General features: G+C 43.2%; 1 protein-coding gene across 1 annotated transcript in view; it reads right to left on the bottom strand.

Annotated features, from left to right (window-relative positions):
* Positions 1-356: 356 nt before the first annotated feature.
* The window catches only part of LOC138748271 (uncharacterized), a 73,164-nt gene continuing 60,429 nt past the window's right edge, over positions 357-13,091 (bottom strand). The window contains exons 24-28 of the mRNA XM_069908140.1: positions 10,612-10,723; positions 8,909-8,988; positions 5,315-5,366; positions 3,892-4,056; positions 357-1,765 (exon numbers count right to left, since the gene is read on the bottom strand). Of these exons, the coding sequence (XP_069764241.1) occupies positions 978-1,765; positions 3,892-4,056; positions 5,315-5,366; positions 8,909-8,988; positions 10,612-10,723 (1,197 nt within the window). The 3' untranslated portion in view covers positions 357-977. The remainder of the gene's footprint in view (positions 1,766-3,891; positions 4,057-5,314; positions 5,367-8,908; positions 8,989-10,611; positions 10,724-13,091) is intronic.

Genomic DNA, 13,091 nt, shown 5'->3' with positions numbered 1-13,091 from the left:
TATTTTTTTGTCTAAAGGCCAGATATTTTCTCAGACATTTTAATATTAGTGTTTTAAAATATATACTGAAAACATCAAAGACGCTTGTGAAATGCTCCACCAAAGTAACAGTTCCTCAAGGAGAAAATACCCTTGCGTGAAGACCATGTTAAACACTGAAGACCCAAACCTATAGACAAGTAGAAAACCCATTTTCTAAAAGGTACGCATTTTTTTTTAAGCCCCTGCCCTCAGGAGTTTGTTTGTGCACAAGAAACATTTCATCGTTTCCTGAAGTAAAGACGCAAGTCTTCAGAATTCAGTTTAACATGCAAAGTGATCCCACAACTTATAAAATTAGGTCCCTCTCACTCACATTAAAAAAAAACATGGTTTATTTTTGCACATTAAATAATTGTTTCGACTACTAACCTGTGTGGGGCGGGACAGAGCAGCGTGATTTGACTGTTGTCATCTCCAGAAATACAAAATTCTGTCAGAGAGTCTCATTTTGGGGGGGGGGGGGGGAAATACATGATTTACATAGATTATTCTAATTTCATTCTGGCTTTAATTTCTCCCCCTCCATTCTCCATCACGATTTTGTGTGAGTGCTCATATTGCAACAAAGTTGCTAGCTTTACAATTCTATCGGCTCATGGAGTCGCTCACTTCCTCTCACACTCTTCCTGCTGGAAGGAAAACAACCCCGTCGAGGGTAGAACAAGAGAAAAACAGAACGGTTTGGCCAAGGCTTTCTTGAACAGCTCAAAAAGGTTGTGCGTAAACAGTGAGTCATATCCAACATTATCTCGGCGTGCAACCCTTGCTATTAGTTCCAAAAGCTTGATTCAGGCAAGCCCAATCCTGGTCAAGGCTCTTATGTATAAAAACATGCTCAAGTTTTCCGGTCATTGGTCACAGGGCCAGTCTTCCATTAAGGCGAGATCTTCGGCACAAGAGTGCAAGACAAGAATGACAACATTTAGGAACACTTCCTACTGTGTGGAATCCAAGCGCAAGTAGCCTCCATTTGCATTGGCTTCATTGGCGGAATGAATATCGACAGAAGATATAAATATCTTGGGCTCTCTGACTGCACGTGACCCTGTGGTAGAGTCGTCAGAAGCGGAATCCATGTCCAGTTCAGCTTCCATTTCCCCCAGTTCCCCTCTATTCAGTGGTGACTCCTGCTTCAATATTTGGTCTGGCACGAGTCCATGCAAGTGGCCATCTTCCACGAAAAGCTTAGCTGCGTCCGTGTAGACACAGGGGGTGATGGGGGTTTCATCAGATTTGGTGGAAGCCTTTTGGAGACACTGGATTGACTTACCAACACTGTGAAACAATGTTTGTGGGATGTTCTCCGGATCTTCTCGCTTTGATTTCCACGCCCACGGCTTTATTCCAGCCTCCTGCACTTTCTTGGCCAGCTTTTGAAGGATATCCTGTCCCTTGGCTGATTTGATAACCTGCAGCTTCCCTTTTACTGCTGAACTGGATTCGGTTTGACTTTTCCCCCAAGGACGGTTATGGCCTGTTAGCTTTGACCAAAACAAAGTTTCTTGTGCTGGCTTTGCTTGACCTCTGCCAGGTAGCAACCTATCTGCAGTTGGTTGGCTCAATGCATTCACGAGCTCCTCATCCTTCGCTGTCTTGAGGCTCCTTGATGAAACATCACTGGCTCTTGACTCTACACCAAGGAAGTGACCCGCTTTCTCGGTTTGCTTCTGTATGACCATTTCCTCTTGCCAATGGGTTGATGGTGACGCACACAAATGATTCCCTGAGCAAGGATTGAAACAGAATTTTAATGCATTTAGATCTTATTTGTACAGATTAGTCATAAAAACATTATTCTATTCCGGTAGAACAGAGGGATCTGGGAATTACAGATGCACAAAACCCTGAAAGTGGCATCACAGGTAAATAGGGCTGTAAAGAGAGCTTTTGGTATATTGGGCCTTCATCAATCAAAGTATAGGGTATAGGAGTTGGGATATTATGGTAAAGTTGTGTAAGACATAGGTGAAGCTACACTTTAAGGATGGTCACCTAACTACAAGAAAGTTATCAATTAGATAGAAAGAGTGCAGAGAAGATTAACTAGGATGTTGCCTGGACTTGAGGAACGGAGTTGCAGGGAGAGGTTAAACAGATTAGGACTGTTTTCCCTGGAACGTAGAAGAATGAGGAGAGATTGGAGAGAGGCATTTGAAACTATGAGTATAGACAGAGTAAATATAGGTCAGCTTTTTCCATTGAGGGTAGGTGAGATACAAACTAGAGGACACGGGTTAACAAGAGGTAAACTTTAGGGCAGTGGTTCTCAACCGTTTTCCACTCACATCCCAATTTAAATAATCTCTATGCCATCGGTGCTCTGTGATTAGTAAAGGATTGCTTGAGGTGGTATATGGGTGAAAAGAAAATGTTTGAAAATCACTGTTTTAATCGTCCCCAATTGACTCGTTATGTGCAGGGTTTCAGAACTCCAAAAGAAATGGGCCAATGACCATTTTTCTCAAGCAAAGTATTTCAGTAACAATTGGGTCTAAAGCGGTTATTCTCAACCTTCCCTTCCCACCCACATCCCACCTTTAGTAAGCAATCCCTTACTAATCACAGAGCACCGATGGCATAAGGATTACTTAAAGTGGTATGTGAGTGGAAAGAAAAAGGTTGAGAACCACTGGTTTAGGGGGATCTTCTTCAGAGTGGTGGGAGTGTGAAACCAGCTGCCAGTTGAATGCAGGCTCAATCTTAACATTTAAGAAGAATTTGGACAGGTACATGAATGGGAGAGGCATGGAGGACTATAGATTGGGTGCAGGCCAGTGGGACAAGGCAGCAAAATAGTTTGACACAGACTAGAAGGGCCAAAAGGAATGTTTCTGTTCTGTCGTGTTCTATGGTTCTATTACTGTGTAAATTAAATAGACAAGAATGAATTCAAGTAGAAAAAAAATCAAAATTCACATTATCATGAGGCACAGATGACCAATTCTTTAAAAAAAATGATACATCATTGTATACAGGACACAGACTTACAAACCGTGGTCAGTTTCACAACAGTACTTGGTTACAACTGCATTAGGGTACATCAGGGCAAAGTTAATTACCTGGGAACTCACAAAATGCCAATCCTTAATTACTCAAATGTACATGCAGTCAAGCACCCACTTGCTAAGAATGAAGGCCTCAATCAGATAGTTTGGGTCCGCTAAAGTCATAAGCTAGTATGGAAAAACCCCTGGTATCCAGTACCTATGGGAAATGGTGGATATCGGATAAGTGTTTTTGCTGGTTGATTGAGATTGTGCGTTTCGCAGGTGACGAACAGACCACGAGGGGTCGCCAATTTGAAGCTTCTGTATTTCTTACAGACTTATTTTCTGCCTTTTTTTTGCTAGTTGCTTGAGACTGCCAGTTCTTTGAATTCTGGATAAAGGGTTAACTCTTGAACTTTTGTCTACCGTAAGGCAGACAAGAGAGTCGCCACTTTGTCCAGCGCCCCTCATAGAAACCTACAGCACCAGGTGTTCCAAGGCGATCTCCTCTCCAAGTACTGACCAGTCCTGAACCTGCTTAGCTTCTGAGATCAGACGATTTCTGGCATATTCAGGCTATTAGGCTTCTGTTAGACTAGGAAAACAGCGATCTTACTGTATCCACTTCACTGATTATGAAACGATTTGGAATCCTTTACTTTTGTGCCATTTTGTTACTTTCCAAAAGCTGAGCAAGTTTTGAGCCGCCACTAGCTACAAAGCACATCTTTCACCGTACAAGTGTTAATATTATTTCCTGAAAAATCTAAGCAGCCACTTCTCCCTGCAACTTGGCTGTAATGCAGAATATCAATAGACTTGAATTTGAAACAATAAAAACACACTCTAGAAGCTACTGTACCTGAGAAAACCAAATGCGTCTCCTCTATTGGGCATAACATTGAACTCGGTGAAATTAGTCCTTTGGAGTCAAGTGGTTCTGGCTGGTCAGCAGGACTGCTTTTTCCAAGCTCTTTGCCGTGTGGAGAAACTGCAATTTTCTCAAGGAGAAGATGAAAAGGAGTTCCTGTGGCAAGTAAGATTACTTTATATTGTCGTGTAACAAGACAAAAAATGTTATATACATGACATACTGCTGTGAGGCAAACAAAGTAAATTAATAAAGTAAAAATGTAAGATTTTGTATTCTGGGTAAAAACAAAATTGAGATGGATTCTAGGGATCATTTTAAATAAGATTTTCTCTTTTAATTTGGGAACTTTGCAACCACATTTAGACTGCATCAACACATTAGAGCATTCACTTCTGAGTTAGTGGGTTCAATTCTTGAATCTTTAGATAAAAATGCAATGCTGGAGAAACTCAAGGGTCAATCTTTAGGGTTGAGTGTTTAACAGCAGAAGATTCTATTATAGATAGGAAAGATTGAGGGGGATTTGGGCCAAATTCAGGCAAACAAAACCAGCTTAGGTGGACAATTTAGTTGAGATAAAGAGCTGTAAAACGATGACTCTCAACAATTAAGCCAGGAATGTCTAGCCATTCTCATTGATAAGGTGCAAAATGTTTATTCTTTGGAGCTGAACAAGTCTATCCTTGGCCAATTCAGTTCTGAAGTAACTGGACAAACTTTTAAAGAGGAAAAAAAATTCTTGGCACTTTATCTCTGTGAACGGAAAGAGCGCAATCCTACTTTGAGGAGGCATGCCAGGCAAATTTTATGAATAACTTCTGCTGACATGGATGTTTTTTGGCAGGAATTTCTGGGGAACAGGGACAGCTTGACCTTCTTGAGATTTCAAAAGGCAAAAAAATGGTGCAACTTCTAACTATTAGCAAAACATCTCCCCCCCGCCCCATTTCAAATAGTATCTTTGGCTTGGCTTCGCGGACGAAGATTTATGGAGGGGGTAAAAAGTCCACGTCAGCTGCAGGCTCGTTTGTGGCTGACCAGTCCGATGCGGGACAGGCAGACACGATTGCAGCGGTTGCAAGGGAAAATTGGTTGGTTGGGGTTGGGTGTTGGGTTTTTCCTCCTTTGCCTTTTGTCAGTGAGGTGGGCTCTGCGGTCTATAGCTTGTAAAAACCACATAGAAATGCTGGAGGAACTCAGCAGGTCTCACATCTGTAGGAAGTTAAGATATATCACTAACATTTTGGGCCTGGGGCCTTCTTCAAGGAGTCTTATCATTTTTACTACAATCACAGGGTCTGCAGCCTTTCGTGTTTCACTCAGTATGTAGTGAGTTTCCAACCAGCACTCAGAAGATCAAACAAAATGTTATGGTTTGGTTATGTGCAACTGAAGGAGGGATAAATCTTACCAGCTATTGGCACCAGTGTAGATTCTTCATTGGTCCCCTTCACAGCAGATAGCTGAAAGCACAAAAGTATTTTAATATAACTAACAGTTATTGGTCATTTTAACAGTCAGAATTCTCCCCATTATCTGGATTTCCAGTCGAAGACCATTGGAGGTCAATCAGTGATGTCCTGGGGTTCGGATGATTAACCTTTATAGGTAGGATTCCCCTACCTAACCACCTTTGCCTGTATCAGTGACCATTCCATATCTTCACAAGATTACAAGATGGAGGAGAAGTAGACCCATCAATTCCGCTCCGCAATTCTAATCGTAAGCTGATCCATCCTCCCACTCAGCCCCAATCTCAGGCTTCCTCCCTGTAACCCTTGCTGCCCTGACGAATCAAATACCTGTCAATCTCTGCCTTAAATACACCCGACGACCTTGTTGCCACAGTCGCCTGTGGCAACACGTTCCACAGGCTCACGACCCTCCCATCAAAGAATTTTTTCTGCATCTGTTTTAAATTGACACTCTGTTATCCGGAAGTTGTGCCCTCTTGTCCTAGATCCCCACCTACCACGAGAAACATCCTTGTCACAGCTACTCTGTACAGGCCTTTCAACATTCAAAATGATCTCCATGAGGTCCCCCCTCATTCTTCTGTCCTCCATTGAGTACAGTCCAAGAGCGGACAAACTATCCGCATATGCTAATCCTTTCATTCTTTATCTACTGTGTTCTCGAGCAAATAATGAAGTCGTCCAAGTTCCCATTCAACATGACCTGGACAACACAGGGACTTGGGAAAGCAGATGAAAGGTAACATTTATGTCGCTCAAGTAGCAGGTAATAATCTTTACAAAAATAAAATCTAAACACCTCCCCAGGATGTCCAAATCCATCACTACCAACTTTCCAAAGCCTTTCCATGACCAGAAGCTCATCTGAATAAAAGCAATAGCTAAAAGAAAGGTTCTTGAAGAAAGAATGATTTATCTCCCAGATCCAAAACAGATGATGATGGAATCTTTCTTTGGCTTGGCTTCGCGGACGAAGATTTATGGAGGGGGTAAAAAGTCCACGTCAGCTGCAGGCTCGTTTGTGGCTGACCAGTCCGATGCGGGACAGGCAGACACGATTGCAGCGGTTGCAAGGGAAAATTGGTTGGTTGGGGTTGGGTGTTGGGTTTTTCCTCCTTTGCCTTTTGTCAGTGAGGTGGGCTCTGCGGTCTTCTTCAAAGGAGGCTGCTGCCCGCCAAACTGTGAGGCGCCAAGATGCACGGTTTGAGGCGTTATCAGCCCACTGGCGGTGGTCAATGTGGCAGGCACCAAGAGATTTCTTTAGGCAGTCCTTGTACCTTTTCTTTGGTGCACCTCTGTCACGGTGGCCAGTGGAGAGCTCGCCATATAATACGATCTTGGGAAGGCGATGGTCCTCCATTCTGGAGACGTGACCCATCCAGCGCAGCTGGATCTTCAGCAGCGTGGACTCGATGCTGTCGACCTCTGCCATCTCGAGTACCTCGACGTTAGGGGTGTGAGCGCTCCAATGGATGTTGAGGATGGAGCGGAGACAACGCTGGTGGAAGCGTTCTAGGAGCCGTAGGTGATGATGGAATACTCTTCACTGAATTGAATGGATATAGATCCATCCAGTAACCATGAAGTCGAATAAAGCAGCCTATTGGAAGGCATCTCATTTAAGCACTTGCGCTCTCCCTCCGCCATCCACCAGCAGTCCATAACCGTAGCATGTACCACTAAGGTAAGAAACTCACCACACCACAGTAGAGGTTGTATAAAAAGGGCAATGAGTCAGTATACAGGATGGAGATTGAAAACTTGGCTGAATGGGGGAACACCACCAGCCTTGCACTCAATGTCACCAAACCCAAGGAGCTGATTGTTGACTTCAGGCAGGGAAAAACCAGTGTATGATCCAGAGATCATTGGGGGGGACCAGAGGTGAAGAGAGTGAGCAAATTTAATTTCTTGGGAGTCACCATCTCAGAGGATCTTTACTGGAACCAACACACAAATGGCATTGTTTGCGATACGAAGGTTTGGCGTAATATCAAATTTGTGGTGGAAAGTGTGCTGACCGGCTGCCTGGTATGGGGACACCAATGCCCCGGAGCGTAAAGCCCTGCAAAAAGTAGAGGACACAGCTCGGGAAATCGCGGGTAAAACCCTCCCCACCATCGAGAACATCTTTAGGGAACGCTGCTGTCGGAGAGCAGCAGCGATCATCAAGGATCCACACCACCCAGCACACGCTCTGTTCTCGCTGCTGCCATCAGTAAAGAGGGGTAGGGGCCACAAGACTCGCACCCACCAGGTTCAAGAACAGCTGCTCCCCCTCCACCATCAGACAACAAACTCAATCAGGGACTCATTCAAGGGCTCTTACTTTTGCACTTTATTTTATTCCCTCTGTATTGCACAGTTTGTTAACATTACTTATTTAAATGTGCACACTGAGTCCGTTTTTTTTTCTTGCACTGCCAGTAAGTGGAAATTCTGCCTGACCCGCAGGAAAAAGAATCTCAGCGTTGTATGTACTCTGACAATAAATCGGAGATCTATTAATGATGCAAACACAATCTCAGAGGAGAAAGGCAAAACATTTCCTGCAAGTTTCCCCCAAGTCACACGTAAGATGACGACGCTGACACACCGCAAGGGTCCTACAGGTATTTGGAAACTAGCATTGAAGTATTTGCCTGCATTCTGCGTGTTTGTTAGATTTAACTTTGCGTTTTGCAGTTACAGCAGGCAGATGCTTTTGGAAGTTTATCAGTGATGCAGGTTTGGATCATTCACGGGACTCATTTAAATTTGATCAAATCCCCACCCCCCCAGAGTTTGAATGGACACCAAGGACTCGAGTTTGACTCACCCACCGGAAGGGTTTGGCATTGGCATTGAGATCGCAAGCAACGACGGGGGAAGCGTGAAGGCTACAACTAGAAACCACTTAGGCCAGCGCTACCTAGTATCGTCCTTGTTAATGCTCAGTCTCTGGTGAACAAACTGGATGAATTGAAGACGGGTCCTCACACAGAGAAGGTCTACAGACTGCAATGTAATGGTTTTCAAGGAGACATGGCTTAATAGCGGGGTACCGGATAACCTGGTGGAATTGGAAGGTCGAATGGTTTTCAGGGCTGACAGAATAGTGGCAGAGACAGGAAGAAGCAAGGGAGGCGGGTTGACACTCATTGTTTTGCAAATCTGGAATATCTACTGATTAGGTGCAGGTTTCTACCCAGAGAACTTGTGTATATCATCGCTACAGCAGTTTATATACTTCCGGGTGAAAAACCTCAGTGCTGCTATCAGCAGGTATGACATCCAGATGGAGCCTTTATTGCGGCTGGAGACTTAAATCACTGTGACATGTAATACCAGGGGTAATAAAACCTTAGATAAGCTTTATACAAACGTGGCTGAAGCTTTACAGAACCACTCCCCTCCCTCACTTGGGTCAGTCTGACCACCGTTTAGGATTCCCCAAATATAGCCCAGTCATCAAATGGGTAAAACCCGCAACTAAGACCGTTAAGATCTGGCTGTTTTCAATGCCCAGAAATAGAACACTTCATACTCACGGGCTGCCCTGCAGAAACAGGGAATAATCCACTTTCATCATAATCCTCAATTCTCTTCTGATCCTGGAGTTTCTTCTCTGCTGTATAACACATGTGAAATTTACAATTAGTCTGCAAAGATGTATGAACCAAACATGGTAATATTGACCTTGAGAGCAAAATGTTTGAAGCTTGAACCAGAAAATGGTCAATTGTCAATGTGAAAAATTCTGCACAAGGAGCGGGACTGACACAAATAGTATAGAACTGCATTAATTTATGATGTCATTTACAGTTGACAATTCCGACAAGAAATTTTTGAGAACAAGGGCTGGGAGTTTTGATGAGCTATACACAAAAATGGTGGAGAAACTCAGCCGGTCACGCAACATTCACTGGAAGTAAAAGGGTAACCAACTTTTCAGGCTTAAGCCTGTTGAGAAAGTATCTGTTTCGGTGGGTTCACAGAGAGATGAGTCTGGACACAAAGTTTGCAATCACACACAGCTTTTATTTACACACAATTTATAAAAGAACGTTGGAAAATGTTACGGGAATAAAATACATGCACAATTTATAAAAGAGCATAAGAAAACGTTAAACAGTACACAATTACTAATTCACACAGGTGGTGTTAACATTCGCACATTATAAGCAGGGGTTCTAAATAGCTTCCTGGACCCCTGATTAGGTGGCTCTGGTACAAACGCTACCCATAAGGGTATACACACACTCTTGCACCCCTGATTGTCAGGAGGCGCAGCTCTACTGCGAGTATCGATCTACAGCAATACTATGGCTCAGCTTCAGCGCAGTGCCGTCATGACCCTTCCAAGTGAATACCACGGAAGTGATCTGGGATGAAGCGGTGTCTGGGGCTATCACCGCGAGGCAAATAGAGTGCAAATCTGTGTACCGAGCTAATAATGACGCTGAGTGATTTCAATGAACTAATGGCAAGGTGTGCACTAATTAGTGGCCGGAGACCACCCTTGATTGACAGGTGATGTCATTGGCTGGACTTTCTTTAGATGCTGCGTGACCTGCTGAGTTTCTCCAATACATTGTGTATGCACTCAACCCCAGCGCCTGCAAACTTTCCTGTTTAAACTCCCTACATTTTCTGTTTTATTTCAAAGGAAGTACAACTTGACCATGGGAATCCTTCAGCAAGATGCTTGCCAATTACAGAATGATCCTTTAGAGCTGCAGCCCTCACAGATGAGCCATGTTTGGAGGGAATGAGGAACAGATAAAAAGTTATTTGAAATTCACAACTTTTAGACAGCTTATATACATACTGGGACGAGAAGGGCCAAATGTGCGGACGAGAAGGGCCAAATTGGCCGGTTTCCGTGCTGTAATTACCATCAACTAGAGGAAACACTAAGTGAGGATAATTGGACAACTGTTAAAAACCAATGGGCTCAACAGCTCTTGTCGTTCTTCAATTCTTTCCTTTACGTTTGTCCAAAAGCTACGTGGGCATGTTTAGCCAATAACACTCTTTCAGTCAAGTCATTCTGCAAACAAACCTATCTCAACTCTCTCCCAATAACAGGGCTGTTTTTTTTATTTTTAAGGTTTAAGAGCAAAGGGTTCACACAAGGTCACAGAGGAATAATTTCTAGGATTAACAAAATCTAAAATGGCTGTTCCAACTAGCTTGATTTTTACGCCTGGAAAGAGATAATTAAATTAACAGACATTCATCGGCAAAATACCTGAGAGGACCGAGAGTATTTTTAACAATGCCTTGTGTTTTTTCATCAACAGCTTCTTCTCCATACAAAGTTTTCGGCTTTGTTGGCTCAAATTCTGGATTTCATTGACACTCTGAGGAGGTGAGGAAAAATTTCTGCAATGAAAGGCTTGGCGCAATACTAAATGTACATTGTTAAGAGCAGCAACAACAGCAACAGGCCCTTTCACACTGGCACTTTAACCCAGTAATTAACCACCAATTTACCTGCCAGTGTGAATGCTCACGAACCGGCCTGCAGGCGTCAAATTGCCCCGGGGATGAACCACCTCGGGAGGGTGCATCAGTGCCGATTCAATTTGAACCTGCGTACCGGTTAGCCCAGTGTCAATGGGACAGGGGTAACGCCCAGTCCAATTAGTGACACGTTGATGACCTACTTGTAGGAATGTGATCCAAACAATACTGGTTCAAAAAGGTATAAACTTTGCATTCAATTCACTAAATTCTGATCAACGTATTATGATCTTGTATTTAAATTATTCACGCTTAATTAAAATGTAATTAAGCATTATGTACATCACAGTATGAACCTTTCAGCCCTATAACCTTTCAGACCAGTATCAGAAAATCAGAGCAGAATAAAGCACACACAAATAAGAGCGTGGGAAAATACGCACACAATTCAATAAGGCACACACGCACAATTTATAAAGGACCGTGGTACGTCACAGTGGGAACGAAATACACGCACACACAACGAAGTGGGTACATACAACAATCAAGGATACGTCTGAGAGACAGAGGGAAGGGGAAGAGAGAGAGTGAGACTGCGGATTGGCAAGGAACTCACCACCTTTTCCTTCAAAACCCCCCGTGTCCCATTGTGCCTTGGCGTAATGAAAGGAGCCCTCATGGAGGGGTTTCTCTGCCGTACAGAATTCTGGGAGGGCAGGTACGTCATCACTTGAGGTGTCACTCAGGTCGTCAGTGCTGGAGGATAGTTGCCCCTTTGCTCTGCGATGTCGGGTGGTGAATGTGAAAGGGCATTCACCAGTTAACATTGGTCCAGTGTGAAAGGCTGCTCGGCTATTTTAAAAATGTTCGATGAACCGCCAACTTAGTAGTTTGGCAATATGAAAGGGGCTTAATGATTCTGTTGTACGTCATTAATAACGTGTATATTGCCAAACTCTGGACACTGTGTAATGAATTACTGCAACAGTAGATTCTAAAACACTCCAACTATAGTCTAAGCAAATACAACTTTCTGGCACATTAGTCTCTGATAATGTCATAAGCATTTACCCATATAAGGTATAAAAGTGAAATAACTTGGGTTTTTCCACCACTCCCACACACTGATTTAGTAACTGCTTTGTCTGGGCAGCTCTTCCACTTTAGCTTTGGAAGACATCATTAATTGCCTTGACTTGCCCTAGTCAAAGCGGACCTGATGTTTTTAAGTTGTTGGGAAACATGAAATCCTGAACATTTACATTGTGAAACTAGCAAGCTTCTCAAAAGAGAAAGAAAAATAAATGGATCTCACTTAAAGTATGTACTTAAATGTCTTATAGAAGTCGCAAATATCTATGTAATTATCGGTTGGCACTCCTTACTATTTCTTCAGAAAGCTAAGCTTAGATTTCAGGAAATGCAGTTAGTGCAAGAAATAGCATTGATTTAAAAGATCGGCAGTAATCTAATAGAATGGTACAGTAGCCACAAGGTCCTAAATGGCCTACTCCAGGTTCTAATTCTTATGTGCTTTACAGGAACTTTAACAAAGGCTTCATTCCAAGAGAGGAGTGAATTTCAGTCAACGTCCAGTCATTTTATAAAACGCTTTACTGAAACCTTCCAGGCCATTTTCCCTTGTCTGTGTGTGCTGCAGTGTCCTACTCCCCCCATCTGCAGAGCGGAATACTAGCAGATAGGGGAAGATGCTTGCCTCATTATTTTGAAGGTAAACATTCCTGAAGAAGGGCTCAGGCCCAATGCTCACTGTCTTTTACCTTCTGTAATGCTGTGTGACCTGTTGTGTACTGTGACTGTGGAGTCGTGCAGATACAGTGTAACAAGGGAAGGATGAAGAGCCTGAAAGCTGTTGGAAATGAACCGATACTGAACCAAAAGGTGCTGGTCTTAAGGCTTTTGCATCTTCTGCAAGAAGGGAGCAGCGAGAAGAGGTTATGACCAGGGTGCTGAAAGATTAAAAGCTTTAAGCTGTGGTTTAACAGCTCCCAGAAATGCATTCTCCGGCATCAATCACTAGTAGTAAAGAATGAAATTTCACACGCTGCACTGTAAGAAATTCTCCAGGAGTAAAATGATAACCTTATGGGTGAAATGGCATAAAGACCATTTTTTAAGTAGTAACAAGTCAAGCTTAAATGATGCAATGTGGGTACAGATTCTGACGTGTTGCCCCAATTGCCTTTGAAGACCAGAGATCTTCTTCTGACAGCCTATGCAAGTACGATGGATTTTTTCGACTGG

The sequence above is a fragment of the Narcine bancroftii genome, chromosome 13 (assembly GCF_036971445.1).
Source record: "Narcine bancroftii isolate sNarBan1 chromosome 13, sNarBan1.hap1, whole genome shotgun sequence".
NCBI classification, from domain to species: domain Eukaryota; kingdom Metazoa; phylum Chordata; class Chondrichthyes; order Torpediniformes; family Narcinidae; genus Narcine; species Narcine bancroftii.
Note: the sequence above shows the minus strand (reverse complement) of the source record. Positions and strands in the feature narration are given on the sequence as shown.